Below are 23,040 nucleotides of genomic sequence, written 5' to 3'. Positions count from 1 at the left end.
CTCAGTTTCCATCCATTTTACTATCTGTCTATTGATCTATCTCTATTGATCTTTTTCTAAAAATGTTGTAATAAGGACAGCCTTGCTTAAACAAATTATTTACCTGAAGCAGCCATAAGAACAAAATAAAAGAAAAAAAGGGAGTGTGGTTGGGTGGGGGTCTTACTGTCAGCTCTCCCTGTGAGCAAGGAGTTTACTTGAAAATCAAAAATCTTATTATTACAGATTTTCTGGTACTTTTGTTTTTGTAAATTTTGGAAGTGAGTGTGTGCTAAATGTCTATTTTTCTGCTAAAAAACGTCAATGCAAATAGTTTTGTGAACTTTGTGTGTTTTTTTAAGTTTGGAGGAGACAAAAAAATGTTTACAAAAAAATGTTAAAGGCGCAGGGGGGGTCTGGGTGCATTTTTTGGGGGTATTTTTTAAAGAGTTAATATACAAACGGTGTACGTTTTGCAGCACTGAATATTGAAATTATCCACAAAATGTGTGCTGATATTGATAAGGACTTTCTGACGTGAGGGCTCTCAGGTATTTGCATAGGTTGTGTGTATTTTTATGTCCTATAATATGTGATTTATTTATCAAAAAGTCGCACATCAACAGATGTTGTTGTCCCCCCCCCCCCCTCTTGGCTTAAAAACTTACACTGACTGTGGTGAAGGAAGTTGGAGGTTCAGTCCTGATTTTTGTTTTTGTTTTTTTATATCAATGACCTTAAATGAAGACAAATTGCTGTGAAGAATACAATGTATATTTTAAAGGCATGAGTTTCTCTCTATTAAAGAAATGGTTTTACTGCCTTGCATGTTTTGTGAATTTTGATACAGGAAGTGTTTCTTCAAAACATGCAAACCTCACTGTACCTTACTGGAAATTAATGGGTTCTACTATGAGGAGAAGAAGAAAAAAGAATAAAGTATGCATTGGTAATAATGTTCAAATCTTTTGGCTGGCTTACATGAGTATAAAGGAGTGAAACATGTCTGAGTTTAATTCTGTCATTTCAGAGATAATTGTGAAAAAGAAAAAACAAACCCCAGTCCTGCTGGAATTTAAATGATGCAATCACAGATTGAGGTGTGCAGCAGTGAACTGATCATCAGGAGAATTAGTGACTCTGTGGAGAATTTACTTTAAAAAGTGTGGCGTTATCCGCCCAGGGGAACCGAACTTGCAGAATATTTTATCATCTGTGACTTCAATTCAAATTCAAACAATTCTCAGAAATGTACAGTTTAGACATATTTCAAGTTAAAGCTGTATTAGGTCAATTTGTATCATAAAAAAAGATAAAAAGTGTAAAATAATTAAGCCCTGGTTGCTGAGGGTTAGGGAGGCAGTCTGCTGATAAAGCTTAGTTCAGATAGCAATCAGTCATGTGCACCGCTGCTGACACAAAGCAGCTGGCAATGCAGTGTTTATCAAATATGTATTTTTACTTTAACACACCACAGAGATCAACAGATGAGACTCACGTGTGTTGTGAAGAAAATTGCTTTAAAAAAAATCCAATTTATATTCTTATTATTTATCATTTATTACTTAAAAACAGGTGAAAGTGTTGTATCCGTAAAATCTCTCAGAACAGAACAATTTCTAAAAAAAAATGAAATGTTCAGGGTTGTGTTAGTTTACAATGTAATGACTGCTGTTTGTTCCTCCCCAGTCTTTGTGTATGAACAGGTGGGCGCTACAGCCCGTGGAAGCCTCTAAATGTCAGAGCAGCCTTCTTCAACCACCTTACTTCTTTAATCTGTATATTGTGCACACTAACACACACACACACACAGCAAACACACACAAAATCAAAGCCACCTGAAGGCGGTAGCAAAACTGAGCCTGAACAGACCCCAAACTGTATCTTTTCATCTTCAGATTCCTCTATTTACCTGCCTGTCAGTTGTTTGTTCCCATCTCGATCTTATCTCTGTTTGAGTCATACTTTCAGCGCAGGAGAGGAACACCTGCCCTCTGCTCCTCTGGCAGACAGTCATTTCACACTTTGAATTATTTGGAAACTAAAGAAAAAGATTATAGGTGCAATTTTGGGCCAGCATGTTTGAAAGTCATGCTTTCTTAATTAAAACCTCAGAAAGTTTTTTTTTTTTTTGGTGTGTTTTTTCATACATTTGAGGCAGATTTGTGGCTCTGGCTCTGTTAGGTTCCATGCTACTTATTCTGCAGATCCAGTTACATAATAAGAGTTGCATGGAGGCGTCTGAAGCATTGGAAACTACTGGCATCCACGCCCACACACACACACGAGCACAATCTGTACACTCCAATTAACAGCAAACCGTCTAACAGCGTTGAGCAAAACATTCAGCCAGTGAGCAGTATGTCAAAAAGCTGTGAACGCAATACGTGCTTTATTAAAGCTTTACCTTTGATTAAGCTGAATGCACAGAAACAGTCAAACCAAGGCTTCAGAATCCCTGTTGGCTTTGTCTGAGCAGTGCAGCCTGCACTCTGGGTTTCAGGTTACAAAAGCAGTTCCAGATCTTTTTAAGTCAAATGTGTGACTCCTCAGTAAGGTTGTGCAATAGACTGGTGACAAGTCCTATTCCAGTTTTTCCTGCCAGGTAGTGGTGGATGTTTGGACAGGCCTTTAAACCCTCTCTCTATCTCTCTCACACACACACACACACCAGCAAAGATATGCATGCATGGCACACTCATATGCACACACCTTGTTAGTTTCTGTTACACACCCATATTTTAGAAGTTTGCAACTAGTTAAGTATCAGAGTCTGTGGTGGTTATGTTTGCTGTAATGTGAGATGTTGGGAAAAGATCTAATGCAACTCAGTGACTGGTGTAACGTCTGTGTTGAAACATTGGAGCTGAAGTGGTGGAAGAGGTGGCCGGGTGCTGTTGCAGCCTGAGAATCTCAGGGCAGTGCTGGTTTAAGGGTTTTGCACCGGCGTGGGCGGTTTGACTGTGTCAACCCACTTTGGCTGAAGTTCAGCAGCATGGATTGCAAATCCAAACATAAACGAGATGAACGCTCTGCTGATCAGTTAGCTGGAAATGAAGCTGCTAGTTGACTTTTTCTCTGTGCAGACACCATTTGGGTGAGGAAGTCCTGGTGTCACTGCAAAGGCCTATGTGGGGCTGTTTTGTGGTCTCAAAAGAGCGAGGTCGCAATATTCATGTGGGGAGGAAGTAGGACTGCGGGGGGAACTTCCACTTTCCTATGCTTACCCGCTGCATGCAGCCATGTCTGCTGAGGGTGAACAACATGATAAAGATAATAACGTGCAGCCACAGCTGACTAGGGAAAAGCCAGAGGAAGAGTTGAAGAGAGAGAGAGAGAGAACAAAGGTGGCATCATCAGATGCATCATAGGGTGCCGGACTGAGAGAAGGGTGAATGGGAAAGAGACAAAGAGACACAACAATGGAGAAACTTAGAGACGGGGTGAGGGAGAGGGATTAATGCATCTGACACAGGAAAACACAGAGAAAGTGGGGCTTTATCAAACACCGCACACCTGCTGATCAACTCGAACTGTGAAAAGCCACACAGGGAAGCAGCATGCAGTGTGAGGGCTGCTATGCAGCAGGCAGCTAGGGGGGTTTAGGAAATTGGGATGTAGGGATGCAAGACCCTGGTGGTTTGACAGAAATGGATACACAGCTGCAATGAGCTGAACTGAAAACAGGAAATAAATGTGATCACAAAACCTGATCTCTCTTTCTTCTTCTTCTTCTTTTGCACAGACAAATAAAAAGGAGGAAGTTTCACCAGTTCAGAGGTGCATTCAGGCTAATCTAAATGTCAGTGGTGTTTCCAAAAATAGATGTGCATGGACTGTAAATATATATTTTTAATCATTTTCAGTTTGAGTGTCCTCCAACTACAGTGTTGTTGGAGGTGGGATCTGAGGTGGGATCTGAAAGGGAGTGAAGAGAAGAAATGTTGTATAAAACAATCACAAGTCAAACAGTCACAAGTTAAAGGGCAATCACACACCTGCAAGTGCAAAAAACAAAGTGCCAGGCCTCCTTGCATCACACTCACTGCTTCTGGGGAACACACAGCATGTCAGCTCTTTTGTATTTTGCTGCACTTTATCATCAATCAACCTCCAAACTTCACTAATCTTTATAAAGCACTACATTTGCAGAGAAGGTTTCTTTTTTTTTTTCTTTTTTTTTACTCAAAGTGAAATCAAATTGTGAATGGTGCATTCTTTGCTTCTCGTGGATCAACAGTGTCACACAGTCGTTTCTGTAAAAACGATGCTGACGTGTTCGGCTTTACTGTACTTCTGAGAAGAGGCTGGGACTATGCAGTTATTCAAAGTGAAATGCTGTTCACCTTTTAATTATGAAGTGCTTGAATTCTCACGTGAAAACACTATAACATAGTATAAATCAGCATCATGTCAAGGTAAACCTGGCTGCAGATGGAAAAAAAGGTCTCAAAATACCACCATTAATCAAATAACAGTAATTACAGCGATTTTTGCTGTTGTTAATTGCTGGTAAATGCAGAAAGTGCTTAATAGTCTTTGGCAATTTCACACATTCAGGTCGTACTGCAAATGAAGGAAATGGGAGAAAAAGAGTCAAGTGCTTCTGGTGTGGTTCTCACCTTTTTTAGTTTTTGTTTCTCAAATGTCAGTGCTGCTTTTCTTGGTAGCTTGGATCAAGAAAAAAAAGTGGAGGAGACTCAGATGGAAAGATTGACACACTCTTCAGCAGTGTTAATGCCACTGTCTGACTGGGCTGACTCTTCCAGAGAAAATAGAGCAGAGAGTAAACAAAAACCGTGACGTAAAAAAAAAAAAAGAAGGACAGGACACGTCATTTTAATTCTCTTTATAAAGCCTGGGTAACCTACAGAGGAAAGTTACAGCTTAATAAAAAACCAAGACTGAATCACATTCTGGGGTCATCTGAGGTCAGTAAAATGACAATAATAAGAATAATATTATGGTCTTAGTGCTCTCAATCTATTAAACTCTTCACCTAAATGTGGTGGTGAAGCCATATTGTTGCCAGACAGTATGCTCTCATAATATATTTGTGTGTGTGACCCCTGGAACATTCACTGATCTCGTTCATACGAACAGATACTGTAACAAAGTGTATTTATGGAGCCACCTCACATGAGCAGCCATGTATCCCTCCGCTGTACAGTGAGATGTATTCATTATGTCCTGACAGCTTCTGGAAAGGAGGAAGCATGTCCTGGTCATTCAAGCAGTGAGTTTTTATTGAACTGTAGTCAGCTAAAATGATTTTGTGTGTGACCTACAGAAAAGAACTTTGACTTATTATCACCTGCCATCTTTGTGATCAGTCACTCTTACTGCGCCACATCTTTTCTCTCAAAGTTTGCTGCTTTACAGAGCTTTGTGAGAGCTTAGCTTTTTTATATCTGTGTCTCATACACACACACACACACACACAAAAGCACTAATGACATCTCGATGCTGTTCAGGATTGTTCAGATGTGTGCTCTTACTGCCATCCAGTGCTGTGTTGCTGCTATTGGAAATACATATGGGAAACATAACAAAAGCAGCATGGCTTTTTCAGTTATTGAATATAAAGTTCAAATACAAAATTATAATAATTTATTTGATTTCATCCTTTTTTGTCAACCTTTTGTCATTTGTGTGGATTGAGGTGCAACCTTACACTTGTCTTGTACATTGAAAGCAGCAAAATAAACAACAAAAACGTCATGTTTCTGATGTATGTGTCTTCTCTAAAGAGAAGCTCTGATTTCCTCAGTATCATCCTCATTACTTTCCATCATCTTTTCCAAGCTAATTTTCCAACATTGGCAATGATGGCATGTTCATTTTCATCCTGAAGATGGCAGCATTGTAAAGCAAACCCCTCTCCAAACTACAAGCTGATTATTCCTCCCATCTATACATCAGCTTAATAGTTCAGCAGCAAAGCTCATCTAAGGCAGCATTAATAACGTGAGAAAAGTCCTCTCTCCGCCTCATCCTCAGGTCTCACTTAACACGGTTGGCCTCATTTGAACTTTTGACCGGCCCGTAATTTGCAGTGTAAGCGATCCAATTTACAACACCTTCACAAGGGCACATGCCAACGATTATTCATCACTGCAGTGCTGGCTGTGTGTGTGTGTGTGTGTGTGTGGTGCTGCAGATGGTGAAACGAAAGTAGACTATATGGAGATGTGACACAAATATATACATACCTTCCAGTAATGGCATACAAATAAGGACACAGAGCACAACAACACATTACCGTCACACTCAGACTGCATCAGAGCTACAGACACATTAGTGCTGCAGGCATTAATATGACTGATACAATAATGTTGAAGTTCTGGTGTCATTTTAGTGAATCTACACACATCTGCCCTGCAGTGCAAAAACAACATGACACGTCACCCTCACCCTCTAACTGATCTGGTGGTTTTGGGCTTGTGAGAAATTCCATCATAACCCACAGCATTAAAAAAATGAATGTACTTCTCTTAGTGGACACTGAGCATTCGTCAGCAAACTCTGCACTGAGATGCGACTCGATGGCAGTCAACATTTCCCCTAATGGGAAACAATTACACACTCAGTGGCTTCTTCAGTGACTTCTGATGAGACTCATTCACTGAGGAAATGGCCACGTAATCATGTGTGTGTAATGCGCTAACGCTGCTTATTGCTCACTGAGTCAGGCTCATGTGGGGCCAGTCGGAGATTCAGTTGACTCTTTTGCCACCATATGAGTCTGATGACAGCAAAAAGAATGTGAAATGAGAGTGTCACCATACACACACAAGAACACACACACACACACACACACACACACACACACTGAGGAATGTGCGCACACAAGTTTTCTTTAAAAACCAAATAATCCCTGATGCTTCTTCTTTCTCCGGAGAGACTATGTGAATAGATTGCACTGGGAAATGGGCTCTTTCAGTGATTTATGCTCAGCTGGACTCTTTCACTGATGTAAACATCCTCAGACTTCTCTTTGCTGCTGCATCCAGCTTGTCATCTGTAGCTTTTGTACCTTTTTTAAACTCAAAGCTGGGTCAGTTCTCATAAGAACTAACACAAAAAAGGCCACTGCTGTCATTCAGTAATTTGAAGTGTCTTTTATTTGAAGGTATCACAGGTCTCAGGTTAAATTCTATATAAAAATACATTGATCACATTCTTAGCATAACCAATAACAGCTGGATTAAAGCAAAAGGGCTTCAGGCAGGGATGAGGTGGAGACCCACCAGGTGTTTATCCTCCCATCAATGAACAGGCAGCAAAAACATGACAAACAAACAGAAAAAGGTGCCAACCGCAGCAGCAGCACAGGCACTAACCTTGACTGGCAGACATTTATAGAATGCACCTGTCTGACTTCAGTGTGTTCACGGGCCTTTAAATTGGAAAGTGGAAAAAAAACATGACTGCCACAGACAAGATGTGCTGCATTAGTGATAAACAAAGAAAATTGATTGATACATTTCAGAAGCATGGTGTTAGGTAACAAAGACATTAAATGTCACATTATTTTAATAAGGAGCTGGAAAGTGCATGATCCACCCCCCTCCTCAATCAAACACTTGGTACCTCCCGGAACCTTTAAACAGTGTTCATGTTGCTTGAGGGACTGTTTGGACCCAGACACCTAAAAAACAACATGGAGGAACAACAGCACAGGTAAGAAGCTTCTCCAAAGTGAAATGAAATGTCACTAAGCTTAAAAAGTGTAAACCAGAGCAAAATGAATCACATTGAGTTATCTGTCAGACGCAGATACAATTATTTTTGAGATAATTAAAACAACTGTGTATAAAAGCACTCCCAGGCTCACCATTTCCACAGACTTTATATTTGTTTGGTGATAAATGGATCATATGAAGCTTCCAGTGATGATTCAGACCAGTTTGTTGCACAAACATTTTCATGTTGGCTCTGGTTTGCATAACGGCACACATCTAACATGTGGATGAGGCAACATTACGTTCACAGAAATCCAAACAAAGTCAACTTTACACCTGAAATCTTTGTGTGTCATTGTGTTGTGATGTATTTGTGTCTTGAAAACTACATACTGCATTAGCTAACCGCATTAGCAATGTGTCTTGGTGTCAAAGAGAGAGAAGTAGAGCAGTGAGTCAAGTAAAAGGCTTCAGTGACAAGCAAACATGCATCTAAGCCTTATGATCTTTGACTCAAAATAAGAATTATGATAAAATGATGAAGAAGAAAGTGCTATTAACGTTGTTAACTGTAAAGAGGAATGGGGAGATGTGAGTGTTTACTGATTGAATTTTTATCAGTCAACATGTCAAATGACGCGTCATGACTGTTTATCTATGCACTGCCTTGTATGACTCGTGCAGCCTGCAGCCTGAGATGTCAGCTGACACAGATAGGATCAATGGTAATCTGCGCTTGAAAATTCTCATTATTGCTGTTTGTCCTTGTCATTATGGAATGAGAATCTGCCCTAAACCTACATCTGATCTAAAGATGATTGATAGTTTTCTAAAAACGCTTCAGATTGTTAATGAAATAAGTGGGGGAGGGAACGATGAGCGGTTTGGGTGTTTGTAAGTTTCTATGTTTATTAAGCTGTATCAGCTTTCACAGCGTTGGATACGTGCAGCTGTCCTGATATTGATTTCCAGAAGGACTGAAATTCTCTGAGGTGTTGCGATAGTCGTTTAGCTCTCTCGTTGCCTCTCTCAGACAACCACAGTATTATCTATTCAACAAGCCATTTTGTTTTGACAATAACAAATGCCTGGACATTTTTGCAGCCCTGGCACCACTCAGAAACTGAAGGTTTGTTTTTTATTTTGAAAGAAGTATTCATCTTCTTTCGTTCTTATTGTTTAGAAGAGATAGATGCACTCAGAAGCTTGCAGTGCTGTCTGCCATCAGAGGGCCCTTTGTATAGATGCGTATGACTTAACTGTTACTTTTGTCCTGCTCAGAGTGAAAGTATTTCATGGTGAATGCTGTTTATTTTCAGCTGAGACTTTTATCTATTTGAGATCCAGTTCTTAACATGAAGAACACTTTACTGCATGTAGAGGTCACTTATGTATGCTTTTAATTTCCATCAAGCCATCCGTCTATCTATTTTCTTAACTTTCTTTGTCCTGTTCAGCTTTGTACAGAGCTGTGGGAGGGGGGGGCTGCAGCCCAGCCCTGTTGTCAATGAGCGAGAGGCGGGGTATTGAACACAAGCTTGTACTTGGATGCATTTTTGCCCTTGCCTGCCGTCAGTCTGTTGCGGGGCTAACACAGAGAGACACGCAATCATTCACAGTGCTATTTCTACCAATGGTCATCCTAGAGTCTAATTTAGAACGGGATGTGGGAGGAAGCTGGAGTTGCTTCTGTTTCATCAAAATAGAAAGTAGAGCTATCTGATTAGATCTACAATGCTTAGAATGTGCACGTTTAGAAGGTTTGTGGAAGACATTTTGCCCACAATGTTTAAAATGTTCTGCCCTTCTTCACTGGTAAAATGGATTTTGACATGCTTGCTGTAGATGGGAGAGTTTTCCTGCATTATATGTTTAAGCCATGGCCTGCTCATGTGGTTTAGATGGCTAAAGGTGATGGTCTGGAGAGTGGAGTGTGGTTATAACCATCATTTGTCTAACATCCATCCATCCATCCATTTATTCGAGGGCTTTGTGAGAGCTGTATGTTGTTGTGAGGTTCATCAAAAAGTGTTTATTGTATCTTCCAGACATTTTCTAGGAATACTACTAAACGGCATCAAGGAAATCCTAATTAAAATGAGTCAATGAAAAGTCTGAGTTGTCTAACTTGCAAATCATCAGCACATTTCATTCCTAAACTTCCTTCATCCCTGCAACATGTGGCTGGGACCGTTTATCATACTGAAGGTTTATCTAAGTGTGGGGGAGAAGGGCTCTGCTGCAGGGAAAGATTGCCTTTACTTGCGCGGCACCAACAGAGCAAAACAATGTGCCGCATGATAAAAAATTGCTTCATAACTCTCACATTGTGTGTCTGGCATCATTATGAGGCACAATAGCCTCTGGAGGGGCCTGGCTTTTATTGGCGTGCCTCTTGCAGCAGCAAAGTCTCATCCATTAAACAAATCAGGGGGTTATGTATTAGATTAGCTGTACAGCAGGCACTGGGGGACGCCTGGAAGAACGTATGAAACCTCGTCTCATTCCCGCTCATAATCCCAGGAATAAATTACCTAATTGACAGCATTAGGGTTGATACTGTCAGAAGGTGCCTCTTAAAGCATAATGTATAATGAAAATACACAACGTCGCTAAATTGCATTTTTGGTATTAAAAATGATAAACGGCAGCCATTTGGGGGATATTTAGAGTAACGCATCTCCTCGTAGCATGCTGCCAGATCTCATTTTTCCATATTTCTTAATAAATTTGCGGTGTCAGTGATATTAAAAGCTCATTTCTGCTGAGGAATATTTAATAAAGCTTCTGTGTGATAGGACGCCAATGTCAAACAGAGAGTCATGAAACTAGTTGGTGGCAGCTTGAATCGCCCACCCCCAACTGTGTCACACCGCTGGTCCTGTGACCTAAATGGTGAGAAACGGTCTGCCCCCCACTGGTGAAGGGTCAACACTGCAGCAGAGGTTCAAGAAGTGCCCCTCACAGTTCAGTGCACTATTCATTCTGCAGCCAAGCTGAAAAATCACAGGGCCTTTTGACTTTCTTCAAAGTGAAAACTGTCTGCATCCCATTTTAGAAAAGTGTCGAGTACACTTGGATTAAGGAAGTTCAGCTTAGTTTTCTAGTATCAGAAGCAGCAGCAGGCTGTGTGTGTGTGTGTGGGTGAGCAGTATGCCTCCATGTTAGAGCAAACAAAATCCTTGAATAATCTCAGGGGAGGAGCGACCTGCCTATAGCTAAAAGAAGGATGTTTATGGGCCTCAGTAGATTATTGCTCAGGCATATACTTTGATGTAATGGACAATTAAAAGGAAGGTAAAGTGCCCCCTCTGGTCATAATAAAGCTAATGACCACTCACTATCAGAAGAGCATAAATATGGTGCTGTTGTCCTTTTTAAGGAACCCACATTTCTTTGTAGTTCTCATACTAAAATATGATCTAACTTTGTGTTTCAGCTTAATGTTGCAAGATCACATATGGCCATAGGTGCGGCCAAAAAAGGAGAGATCGGCCAATATATGCTTAAAATAGGTGTGTGAGAATAGTTTTATGCATTTAAAAATGATTTAAATGCACTTTAATATCCAGATAAATACAGGTTAATTAATAAAATACATTTTAAACACTTAAATGTAACTTTTGTTTTCTTCCAAAAAGGTGAGGGGAACAGTCAGAGTGCATGACTTCAGCCCAGATGTGTGGGCATATTGTGACTCCAGGAGGCGTTCACCCCTCAAACATAAAAGTGCCAAAGTAGGCAGCAGCTGTTGAAAGTTAATAACCTTTTGTCACAGTGTTTCCTGTAGCCCTGTTATCTTAGTTATTTTTCTGTCACAGCAAAGTCACTGAGAGAAGAATAATAACACGATCTAAATGTTCTTTTTGACTTTTATTTGTGTCATTTACACCATGTGGGGTAAAAAAAAAAGATCACCCTGGATGTGCAGAGATATTACATTCCACAGTAATGTGGTCTGATAACTGGAGAAAAGTGTTTCCTTAAGATGCAGCATGAGGAATAATATGCTGGGTTATGATTTTGCCTGATCATGCTTATGTTGCAAAAGAATACAGGAGCATCTGTTTTAGGGTTTGTTTCCCATACAATGTGATTGGTTGTAAACCTGGGATGGAATTGCACTCTCACTACAAGTGTAGTGCTGACAGCTGAGTATGGAGTAGGATGTTTCATGTGTGTCTTTAAGCGTATTTGCTTGTGTTTTACATAGTACTCCTGTAAATCCCTCTGGCAGAATTTATCCGTGCTGCGTTCAGTGTGACAGGTGCAATAGAGCCGACGCACAAATTAAGTAGGTTTTGGCATCTTGCGTCAGCCAATGGCATCGCGTATGAAGTTGTGGCTGGCGGGGTTTGGCGTGATCGTCGGGCGCTTGTGCCAATCAGAGCCCCTTGTAGGAGGAGCTGTAGAACATCGGAGGTGTGTCTGAAGAATGCGAGTCTGCAGCTGCATACTGTATCCAAGTCGGGGAGTAATGGCATGAGTACTGCTTTACACTATTTAGACAAGCTTTTCAGTGCGTGCGTTGGAAACTAATATTCGAATATTTCTGCTTTCACGACAGTCAAAAAAAAGGCCCGAGGGCGCAGAGACGCGAACGTAAAGGACAGTCGGACAAACTGTAAACTTGGTCAAAAGCAACCAAAGTCCCCCAAAACTCGCACGCTGAAGAGGCGTCAAACGCAAACGGTTCATCTTCTCTGGCTGATTCAAGGAAGCATACGCTGCTGGACATGTGAATTTAAAGGAGATACTTGCTAAGCACAACAATGAATCCAACGACTGCCCTGTGTTGCTCCGGTTTTCTCCTGACTTGCCTCTTGTTTGGGTTCAGTTCTTCACAATCAGGTGAGTGAATGCCAACCGCCTGCTGCCCCCGGTGCGTAGTTTTGGTGTGTCCGTGGAGCTGGTCAGTCAGTGCGCGCTGAGCGCAGCGCAACTATCCGCCGAGCATACTTTCCCCCCATCTGTATTGTTCCTTGTTACGCATGTTGAGCTGTGCGTGTTTGACTCATCCAGTCTGTGAATATTGCTCATTTCATCAAGTCGGAGTCAGATTGTAATGTTTGACCAAAGGAACTCGCACAACATTGTGGAGAAAATGGGATGACGCACTGTTGTGCTGAAACACAGGTGTTGGTTGGAGCAGATGGCAGCTTGTAGCAGTACATCTGATGAATCAAAGCGAGTCAGTCGCTCCGTGTCCTTCTCACACAGAGCAGCACTGTTGAATTTGGAGAGAAAGGAGAGCATTTGATGTCCATCACACGTGTCCTTTACACAGTGTACTTAGACATACACAGAGGAGTGACAGCCTCGTTTTACAACAGGCTACTGTGCGCTTGTCCTCCCCTCCTGTGGGTAGACAGGCTATCCAGTGCTTCCAAAGTTGCTTTAGCCCCTTTTTCTATAATAATTTAAAAGATCAGTGATTGTCATGGTGTAAGTTAGAACCTCTGATAATCCTTTGAATCTATTCTGTTTGTAGGAAAGTGGGTTGTTTTTAAAAAGCTTTGCGCTCAGCGGGCATTGTCGATCAAAACGCGTTTCTTCAAACTACTTTCAGTTAAAAGTCATGCTTGGGGTTCTGTTTGGGAGCAGTGTGACGTCTTTGTGTTTCAGTATTGATCCGTGTAACTCTCTCACCTGTGCAAACGGTGATAACAGTGGTGAACATTCATCCATATGCATTGAGTAATCGGGATAAAAGCAAAGCGGATTACCGTGAAATTACATTATTCCTCATTTTATAGCGCGCACCCTCAGGGAGCCTGTGTGTCTTTACCCGGTGTTGCAGCGCGCAGGAGTTCCACACTCAGTGGCAGTACTGTTTGTACAGTGCAGGGGCGCTCTTTACGCACTGGGAGGCACAGGTTCAGTCAGCGCTGTGTGTTTGTGGTGTTTGTGTCACAGGGAGATTGGAGATAGGTAAAGGTAAAACCATATCATCACTGCCATGCGTAAACACCTTTAGGCAGGACTACGCCTGGAAGTATCGGCTGCAAGGACACACGCACGGACCATTACGCGCACACACGATCTCCTTTTTCCTTTTTTTGGCCACATGTAAATCATTGTTTACAAGTTAATATGTGTGCAAACAGCACCACGTGTAGCCTGTATTTGATTTAAGATCAATCAGTGTGGAATTAATCTGCACTTGGCCGCTCTGTGCGAGGCTATTTATTTTGAACGTTACATCTTACAGGAAGAGGAACATTTCAGACCATCTCAGCTGGCACGGCTAATTTTAATGAAATATGTGCATTTTTTGCACATAAAATCCAGACCTGTAACCCTAAACATGCACGTCCAGTAGAGCCTGCAACGGACCCGAATGTCTTTTCGCGTTAACAGACAAAATTCCTGACTCCTTTTTTCTTTTTGCTTTTTGTTTAAAATGTTTATTTTAATGAACGTATCTTTCAGTGCCTCTCCAAATAAACCACGCATCCGAGCAATCAGGAAAACGCACACAAAAAAGGCTTCACACGCGCACTTGTGTTTCATTGATGGATACAGTTTAAGGTGAAGCTCAGTGTGACACTGCAAAGCTTCAAATCGTGTAAATGTATTTGTAAGTTCAAAGGGACGCGAGGAGACGCGCACAATATGTGTCTGAGAAAAGAAAATGCAAAGTGATGGATGTTTGCGCCAGAGAGTGCTGGTGTGCGCTTTTACGCGCGAACGAGTTGTCTGTGCGTCTTGGAATCGCTTCACTGTAGATTGGCACGTAGTATAACGTAAAACCGGGAGCGCGTGCACGGTTCTTCCGTGCCAGTTGTTTACCTCTCCTTTAAATAAGTAGTGAGGCTAAATAAACACAAACAACGATTTCTGTTAACATTTCAGTTACAAACGTCAGCGTCTCTATCTAGTTTGTTCAAAATGTGAAAATCTCCAGGTAAACTGGAGGTAATTAGTTTTTAGATGGCAGCGTGCGTGGCTGCAGCAGCCTGAGTGTGTGTCCCGGTGAGTCCTCGCTCTCCTCTTCATTTGACTGCAGCTATACACTGAAGCTGTGGGAGCTGGGGAACGCATACAGCTGCTGACTCTGAACCATATGGCTACATTTCAAAACTCTATCTGTGTTTATGAATATTCATATATTCTTTGCACAGGAGTGCAGTACTCATCTGTTGAATGTAACTGTGTGTGTGTGTGTGTGTGTTTTCTTCCCCTGATGACATCTATAGATGATCCTATCTTACGGCCAAGAGCAGTTTCTTTTCTAATTCAAAGTCTGAGTGGTGGCTGCAGCCTGTACTACACCTTTTATCTCATAGCAGCAACCACAGGTTATTGGAGTGAAATTGACAGTGCTGCCATCTCAGTGTGCAGCTGATGTGAGTTCATAGTATATCAAAATGTTTACAAGGCTTTGAGCGAGGCACAGGGAGAGACCCGGCAGGAACAGAGAGATACGACAGTGTTATTTCTTTCTTTTCTTTTTTTTTCAAGTTTTTGTGCTCTCGGTAAGCAGTCTGGCACTTCTTGTACTGTACACTTCTCAAGTATGAAGCATAGGGAAAGAATGGTGTCACATTTAGCAGCCCACACAGCTCAGCTCGGCCACAAAGCCCTCTCTTACAGTCATATCTGCTGTCGCCTGTTAAAGGAGCTCTGACCCTCTACCACCACCAGGCCTTTTTATTAGAAGAATGGCAGCCTTTGATTAGGTGGTGATCCACTTCCATTTGTTGAATGTGAACCTCTGTGCTTTTGTCCCATCTGTCTCAGCCCGGGTGAGAGATGAGGAGCAGCATAAGGCCATCAATCCACTGTGAAGAAAATTCTTCAAGCTAATATAATTTGCTCCTAAGTCTTTTAGCATTGTGCATTTAAATGGTTAAAATTATCCAAAGAACACAAGGGCAAAAAACATATTTTTTAGAAAGTCTTTGAAACATTACAACAGTGTTTCCCTTTTTTGTCTCATTGTCTTAATTATGCTACTCTAATATTCTTTAATTACCACCATGAAGAATGTTTAAAAATGCTTTTTTTAGATTTCTGAGATTTGTTTTCTGATGATATAGCTGCAAACATTGTTTTGCAGTTTTGTCTTGTTGATAAGCTCGTAAACAGACTGCAGTCGACAGAAATGATTGGATCATATCCTCTGTGACCTTTACAAACCCTGCAGCCTCATTTATCACCGGCAGTTATGAATGCACCATACATGTGCATGTGTTTTTCGCCATGTATCATTGTCAGCTCAGCTATTAAATGTCCCTTTTAGTGAAGGATGTCGTAATTGGATTGGAGCTTCGCCCATGTCTGTACATGCTTAATTTGACCAGCTGTTTATCACATGTGTATTTAAAATTCAAATTCTGTGTTTGAAGCTTTGGCTTACAAGCAATTAGATTACTGCAGATTTGATAAGGTGTGTTGAAAATTGAATGCCTGCTTCCTGTTTACGGCACGCTCCCTCTGTGTTTCTCTGCTTTTATGGCTTCCCCTCATTGCTTGCTGTAAATTGAGCAGGCTTTGCGTTTTTGTGTGTGTGTGTTAGAGACGGAGAATGAAAGGCAGCAAGAGAGAGAAATAGAAATACTGATGGCCTCAGTGCAACCCTGGCCCAGAGTGCTTTATACACAGCAACCAAAATCCTTCATTAAGAAGGAGTTGCAACAAACATGAGCAAGGTCCTGCTTGATATCTTTGACGGCATGCTACAGCTAGTTTAGACAGATTGAGGACTCATTTTTAAAAGCGAGGAAATCAATCAGCTGCGCTTTAATTAGGATGGTAAGTCTGCGTTTAAGACCACCAAAAAGAGCTTGCAGGACAAAAACAAAAGCTTAGAATATCTCTGTTGTTTTTCTGCTGCTTCAGTATGTTACAGTGAGATCAACACAAACAACTCTCCAACAAACGGCTACATGATGCAGTGTCAGGCACAGTGCTGACAAGTGTCATTCAAAAAAAAATCTCTGCTGAGGCTTAACCTGTTTCAGAGATTGGTTGTTAAAGACGTTTAAAATATTTAACAGTGATGTCAAATTTTTAAACAGAATGGCCTCGCCATGAAAACGTAACATGAGGTCGATGTTTCAGTCTTTAAAAACTGAACGTGTGAGTGTGTTTCTCTGGCTGCATCTCTATGTGTTTGTGGGGGCAGGGAGTCGTCCCCATGGCTGCTGAAACTGGTGACGGCGCGGGTGCAGTTTTTCTTGTAAAATGTGTTTAATGTTAGGAATTTGTGTGTTTTAAGATGATCTTTAATTAACCCCTTACACAGTTTTGTTAATCCTAACCAATACCGTTTTAATGCCAAATCCAGCTGTGATTAAAAATGAAAGTTAACCTGCAAAAGCAGAACAGCTGGCGTTGTTCAGAGACGTGAACCTCAGACTCTCCCACTTTGGATACCCTTCCACTGCCCCTTGTATTAGTCCCATGATATCTGCTGATATGATCATATGTTTTTTGAACACAAACATAGCATAACATGTTGGTCCATTATGCTGCAGATCTGCTGACATTTTGTGTTGTCTTCTTACATGCTTCTGCAATGACACTTTCCCTGCCCACGCCCACCTGCATCAGGTGGTGCATATACCTGCTGGGCTGGTCCCTGCAGCAGGGATCCATCAGATTATCATGTTGGCTGTTTGCTAGAAGTATGAGCTGGGATTAGATCATTGTGAGACAGGTTAGTGTTATGATGTGTTGTTGTAGTAGTGATCTCTAAGCTGTGCGGTGTCAGGTGATGGTAGATTTCAAGTGTGTGTTCACTTTATGAAAATACCTAAAAACAGCAAAAAAACGTATTAAACAGCAGCCTAGAGATTTTTTTGTCTGTCTTATGTGTGTATTTTTCCAAGATATCAGTCGAAGTGTTGTTGCATCATTCTTACATTTAACATTCAGACAAAGTTTGCAATATTTACATAACGTTCTTTAGTAGATTATTTTTAATTGGATCCACATAAAGTTGTCAGTACAGCCTGGTGCCAGTGTGCATCACACATTGATGCACACACTCCAAGACTCACTCCCACACACTCGCACACACATGCCCACGCTCTCTTACCGCCTTCACCCTGGGCCATCACTCTGAAGTATAAGGCAAGAAGTGTGTGAGATGCAGGCCCTTGGACGCCTCAGTCCTGTGTTCACTAAACAATGTAGATGTCGGGAGTCTGAACGCAACATGCATGTCTGTCAGTGTGTGAGACTTTTGATCCCTTTTGTTGTTGCTGCTTCTCATCTAACAATAAGCCTGTCCGTCCTCTGCATCCTCCTGGAGGACTGCAGGAGGCTGTCAGGCTTCGACCCTTTTGACAACCACATTTTGAGGTTTCAAAATGCGGTGACAAAGGGTGTGGAAAACACACACATACACTGTGTGTTTGTGTGCGGTGACAGTCAGTGTGTGTGCGGATGCATGGTTGGAGGGATAGAGGGTGACTGACAGACTAACCAAGCCCCAGAGACTCTCTCTCTGTTCCAGTGTCTGCTTGTTCGTCTTCCTCCGCCCACCCTCTGCCTTCATCTGTGGCTTTGTAAGCCTCCACATAATGTGGGAGCATTAAAATGACAATGGAAATTATGGCTAATCTTTGTTAAGACACACTCATTACCACCACGTTTTAGAATGAGAGTCCGACGATAAGACTTGGTCTGCCATGCTTTTTTTCTCCCTCTGAAGAGACAGCCTGACATATTGGAGTGATGTGTTTTATTCTCACTTTTTTGTGTTATTTTTCTATTCCCGCTCACAGTTAATAATGGTGGCAAACATATGAAAGGATGATAATAGGCTGACAACTTGGGCATGAAAGAGTAGCTCCACCTTCAAACGAGCTTTTCATGCAGTTCTGCATGTGGGCGTGTGTTAAAAGCTGATTTCTCTCCACTCTCTCCTTCTCTGTCTCTTTCCTCTTTTAGTAATCCCCTTCTAAAATATTCATAGCTAATCTGCGTGTATAAAGTAATTACAGACGGCTTTGAGTGATATCGGATATGGCCGGTGGAATGCATGCTTCATGCAAAGTCTTGATTTGGTGATTTGTGTGCCTGAATAAATATGAAACAGACTTGGGATGTGGTTCAAGACTTTTTAAAAACATACAAAATACCACCTTGTCCACTAAATCTGCACACTAGCAACAGCTCCCATCTGATTCATGCCGATGAACAACAAAGTATGATTTTAGAGGATGTATTTCTGCACAGTATGAGATGTCACTAAACTCAGATGTCTTCCTGTTTCAAACCCCCACCGCTCAAACCCTGTCCCCATCTTTCGGGCGCTGCTGGCCTCCGTTTAGCGCTAATGGAGCAGCGTGCCCTGTATGCTATTCTTGCAGGTCGATTTTTCACTTGTGCTGGAGGGTGGGTGGATGTGTGTGTGTAGTGGGTGGGGGTGTCCTTTTAAATGAAGCACTTGCCGTTTGTGACCTGTAATAAATGAGTTTGCAGTCAGTCATGGCAGCTGTAAGGAGACATCTGGGAGCAAGAGAGAGAGAGGCAGATATTCAGACTTCACTGGAAAAAGCATTTGTCTATGCAAGGATGAAAAATGGCTGCACCAAACATGCTATGCAAAAAATGACGGCGCTAGTATAACCCTGTGAAATAAGCCTGGCTTTACCAGGCAGACATCGCACAAGAGACAAATCCACTGATAATCTGCATTAATATTTCATGATTACCAGAGAATAATAAAGAAAAAATGTAAATTCTAGCTGAGAAGCAAGTTGCAATATTAGGCAAATAGTTCATCACTGATGTAGAGAAGGAAAAACAAATGTACCACAGTCAAAGCAACATTTAGTTTTGCTTTTTCAGCCTTTAATTCCCAACCTGTCAAATATTTCATTTATTTTACACAATATATATCATAGCCTGGTTTAATGTATTCATATTTATCAGTGCAGTGCTGTTTTGACTTACAAAATGAGTACTGGGAGTTCTGTGTGAACACTGGAGGATCAGTTTTATACTGGAATATTGATTCATTTTCTAAAACGGAGAGCATGAAGAAGAAGAAAATACAGGAATCTCTCTGCTTGCTTGAGAAATCATTGGGTTGTTAGTATTGATCAGCAGTGCTTTCAAAGCCCACATTATGGCCATTTATGCCTCTTAACATCAGCCAAAGGTTCATTCACCTATCGAGACCTTTTGATTATTCAGGCTTTCAGAACAAGATCAAAACCCTGAACACATGAAAGGCTCCTCCTAAAAATGGAACTTTTATGTAAATGATTTAGATATAGATTTACCTTTTAAAATCAGACCTCAAACGAAATGTTTGCTGCTCTTCCCGTCCCTGCATTTAACAGCGGCTGTTGCTGGTGTGAAGCAGCAGTCACCTTGCAGCAGAGCAGAAATAGCGCAGCTCTTTTTTCCCTGGATGTGAAGGTACATAAAGCACAAGATGAGAGGAGCAGGAAAGGCAATTGACCTTGGCTGCTTTTGGGGGTTGGCTCTATAGCCATCCGGATGGATGCTATGGTTCTGCAGCCTGGCAGAAAGAGAGGAGGGGAAAAATAAAGGGACAATGCTGAGTATGACAGTTGTTATTCATAGTGTAGAAAAGCTTTATGTGAGTTTATGGGTTAAATTTGGACCAAAAATGACTTCAGACATTAGAGAACGGTGACGGTGAACCTCACATTGTGCATGTGTGTATAGTGTAGGAGTGTATATCAAATGTGAGAGGAGCTGACTAAGTGTAATGTGGGTCCAAAGTCAACCCTGCCATTTTGGCCTGCTGTGCTAGACTGTTTACCTGAGACAGGGGTGCTTTATCTCAGCCAGTCACCAGAGCACGTGTAAACACACAAGGGGAGAGGTGGGGGGGACGGGACATGCTGCATATCATGCTGTTTTCAGCCCCCCCTTGCCTTTGTTCTAAAACCCTCTCTCCCACTGAGAGACATTATCCCCCGATGGCAAGGTGAATGGGGTGCTGAGGTAAGATTATTTGTAGCAGAGAGACAAAAAAAAAGAAGGGGTGGGGGGGTTTGAAAGAGAGGAAAAAATTCTCCTAATTTTAGCCAGAGAAGGGCAGCCAGGCTGCTGCGTACATGGGAAGAGAGGTGTCTTTTGGTGGGGGATGGGACATGGGTGAGTGTCTCGGGAGTCTTGGTTAAAGTAGTCGCTATCACAGGAGCTGGATGGACGATTAATCAGAAGTGGTCCAGGAGGGATGCTGGGGCTCTGACAGGGACACTTTATTCTGCAGGACACATGCACACACACACACAGAACCTGCTGAAAGGCTCACCCATAGCTTCGTCACCTCCATTGCCATTTCCTCCTCCTTGTCCTCTGTACTGTGCTCATCTCCCTTGTCCCCTTGCCTCTCCTTTCCTCTCTTCTCCTCCAACATGTGTTTAGGTCTGTGAACCTCTTGATTAGAATCAGTTGAGAGTGCCTCTTGTGACCTGACAGCTGACTCTGAGCTCTGTAAAAGTCTGAGTTTCTTCAGGGTGTAAAAGGGAGAGAGACGGGGAAGGAAATAAGGTGAGAGAGGGTGGACTAGGGGCCATGCTTCACCTCAGCCTCCCCTCCCTCTGCTTCCCTGCTCTCACCCCTGCGTGTCTGCCTTTCCCCATCCCCTCTTTCTTCCCATGGCTGGTGCTGAGTGATTGATGGATTCAGGTTTGACATGGCCTGGTTCACCCGAGGGCGTAAGCAAGGACACTGGTGAGACTTATCGAGGAGGCAGATGGGGAGGGTAGAAGACAAAGAAAGGGAAAGAAGGCTTACTTGACGCTGTGGACCATCATGCTTTGCTTGGGTTGTTAGGGCGAGGAGGCATTTTCCTAAAATGGTACACCTCATCTCATCTGATGCTTTTCTACTAATCAAATGTGCAACATGGTAATGGCATTCATTAATATCCTGTCATGTTTTTTAATGGTTTAGAAATCCTTAGCATTATCTAAATGATCCACGTATTTAATTAATCACAGCCTTGAATGACTCCGAGCTGTGCTGTGTTGATTTAGACCTTAGCCACGTCTGGTCATAAATATGTGCGTACAGTAAGTCCAGGTGTCGTCTTGTTGATTTTGAGCGTAGGCTCCCCTGCTCTCCCCTCCACGGGGGTCCCCGGTCCTCCCAGTAAGCAAACACCCACTTGACATGGAGCCAGCAAAGCGGTAACAAGGCCCACAGTGTCTCTCAGCTCCAAGTGCTTTGTCGCCGAAGGTCCTGGCTCCCAGCCCCACGTGACTTGCCTGGAGATGAGGGCAGCACTTGCACTCGTCTGCACATACCTGGGTTAAATATATCCAAATATTCCTCAAAATGGATACACTAGAGGTGTTTTATTTTGTTTATATAAACAAAATACATTCAAAATGTATTGTATTATAAATATAAATCAAAGTAGATTAAGGGTTCCAATTTTTTTTTTAGCCACAGTGAAAATTATGGAATTTAAGATAAAACTCTTCGAAGATGAGGCTCTTCTAACTTCACTTAATTATAGTCTATAGCAATTCACAAAATCTTTTAACTCTGAAACTCTGAGAAGTTTTGATGAATTCTGAGTATTTCAGCCATCTGTCAGAAGAATTAATTAAACCAAATTGTACTCTTTAGACCCTAGACAGAATATTAAGCATACAGCAAACTGAGTTGTATTCAAAAAAGAAAGCCAGGCTCAAGGCCATTTCTGCTGAAGTTTCTGATGTACAAAATCATCCAATTAAAATATTTTTTTGTTTGGTTAGGTTTAGAAGGTGAATGTTTCCGTATGTGATTTGTTATTTAGAAAAACTCTTGCTTTTTCTGTAGATTACAATACAGGAAAATGGACTCGCCTTAGAAGCACAGCCATGACCTGTACCTATACAAGGGAAAAAGCCAAATGTTAATAGGTGTTAGCTGTGTTTTCTGCACAGTGTGAACAGGGCACTAGAGACAGGGAGGCAATGCTGCATAAAATGGTCAAAATACTATTGATAAGTGAGGATGAAACGCCATGGAAATGCATCCATGTGAATGTGCCTACGGCTTTTCAGTTTCACCCACTCAGGTGATCGTTATAGGTTTTGCTGTGAGGAACGAGAAGATAATTTGGACACATACCGAAATAGTGAGAGGAAATTAAGCAAGCTTAGTTGGGTTTTACTCTGTTGCTTAAGGCGTTAGGCAGCAAAGCACGAACCTCCTTGAGGGATATACTCCTGCATCTCCACCATACCTGCCTGCCTCAAGTCTTTCCGTTATATATATATATATATAGGCAGTTTCCTCCTCTTGGTGCTTGCAGTATCTCCCGATCTCTGCCTGCATGGTGATGAGTATATTGTGTATGTGTCACCCAGCTGTCTCGGAGCTGTGTCTGGCTATCTGAGCAGTAAACACAACAACAACAACAACAACAACAACAACAGGTATC

General features: G+C 41.9%; 1 protein-coding gene across 1 annotated transcript in view; it reads left to right on the top strand.

Annotated features, from left to right (window-relative positions):
* Positions 1 to 12,149: 12,149 nt before the first annotated feature.
* The window catches only part of erbb4b (erb-b2 receptor tyrosine kinase 4b), a 240,689-nt gene continuing 229,798 nt past the window's right edge, over positions 12,150 to 23,040 (top strand). The window contains exon 1 of the mRNA XM_028393608.1: positions 12,150 to 12,515. Within this exon, the coding sequence (XP_028249409.1) occupies positions 12,437 to 12,515 (79 nt within the window). The 5' untranslated portion in view covers positions 12,150 to 12,436. The remainder of the gene's footprint in view (positions 12,516 to 23,040) is intronic.

Source organism: Parambassis ranga, chromosome 21, assembly GCF_900634625.1.
Source record: "Parambassis ranga chromosome 21, fParRan2.1, whole genome shotgun sequence".
NCBI classification, from domain to species: Eukaryota; Metazoa; Chordata; class Actinopteri; family Ambassidae; genus Parambassis; species Parambassis ranga.
This window is presented reverse-complemented; position numbering and strand designations above follow the sequence as displayed.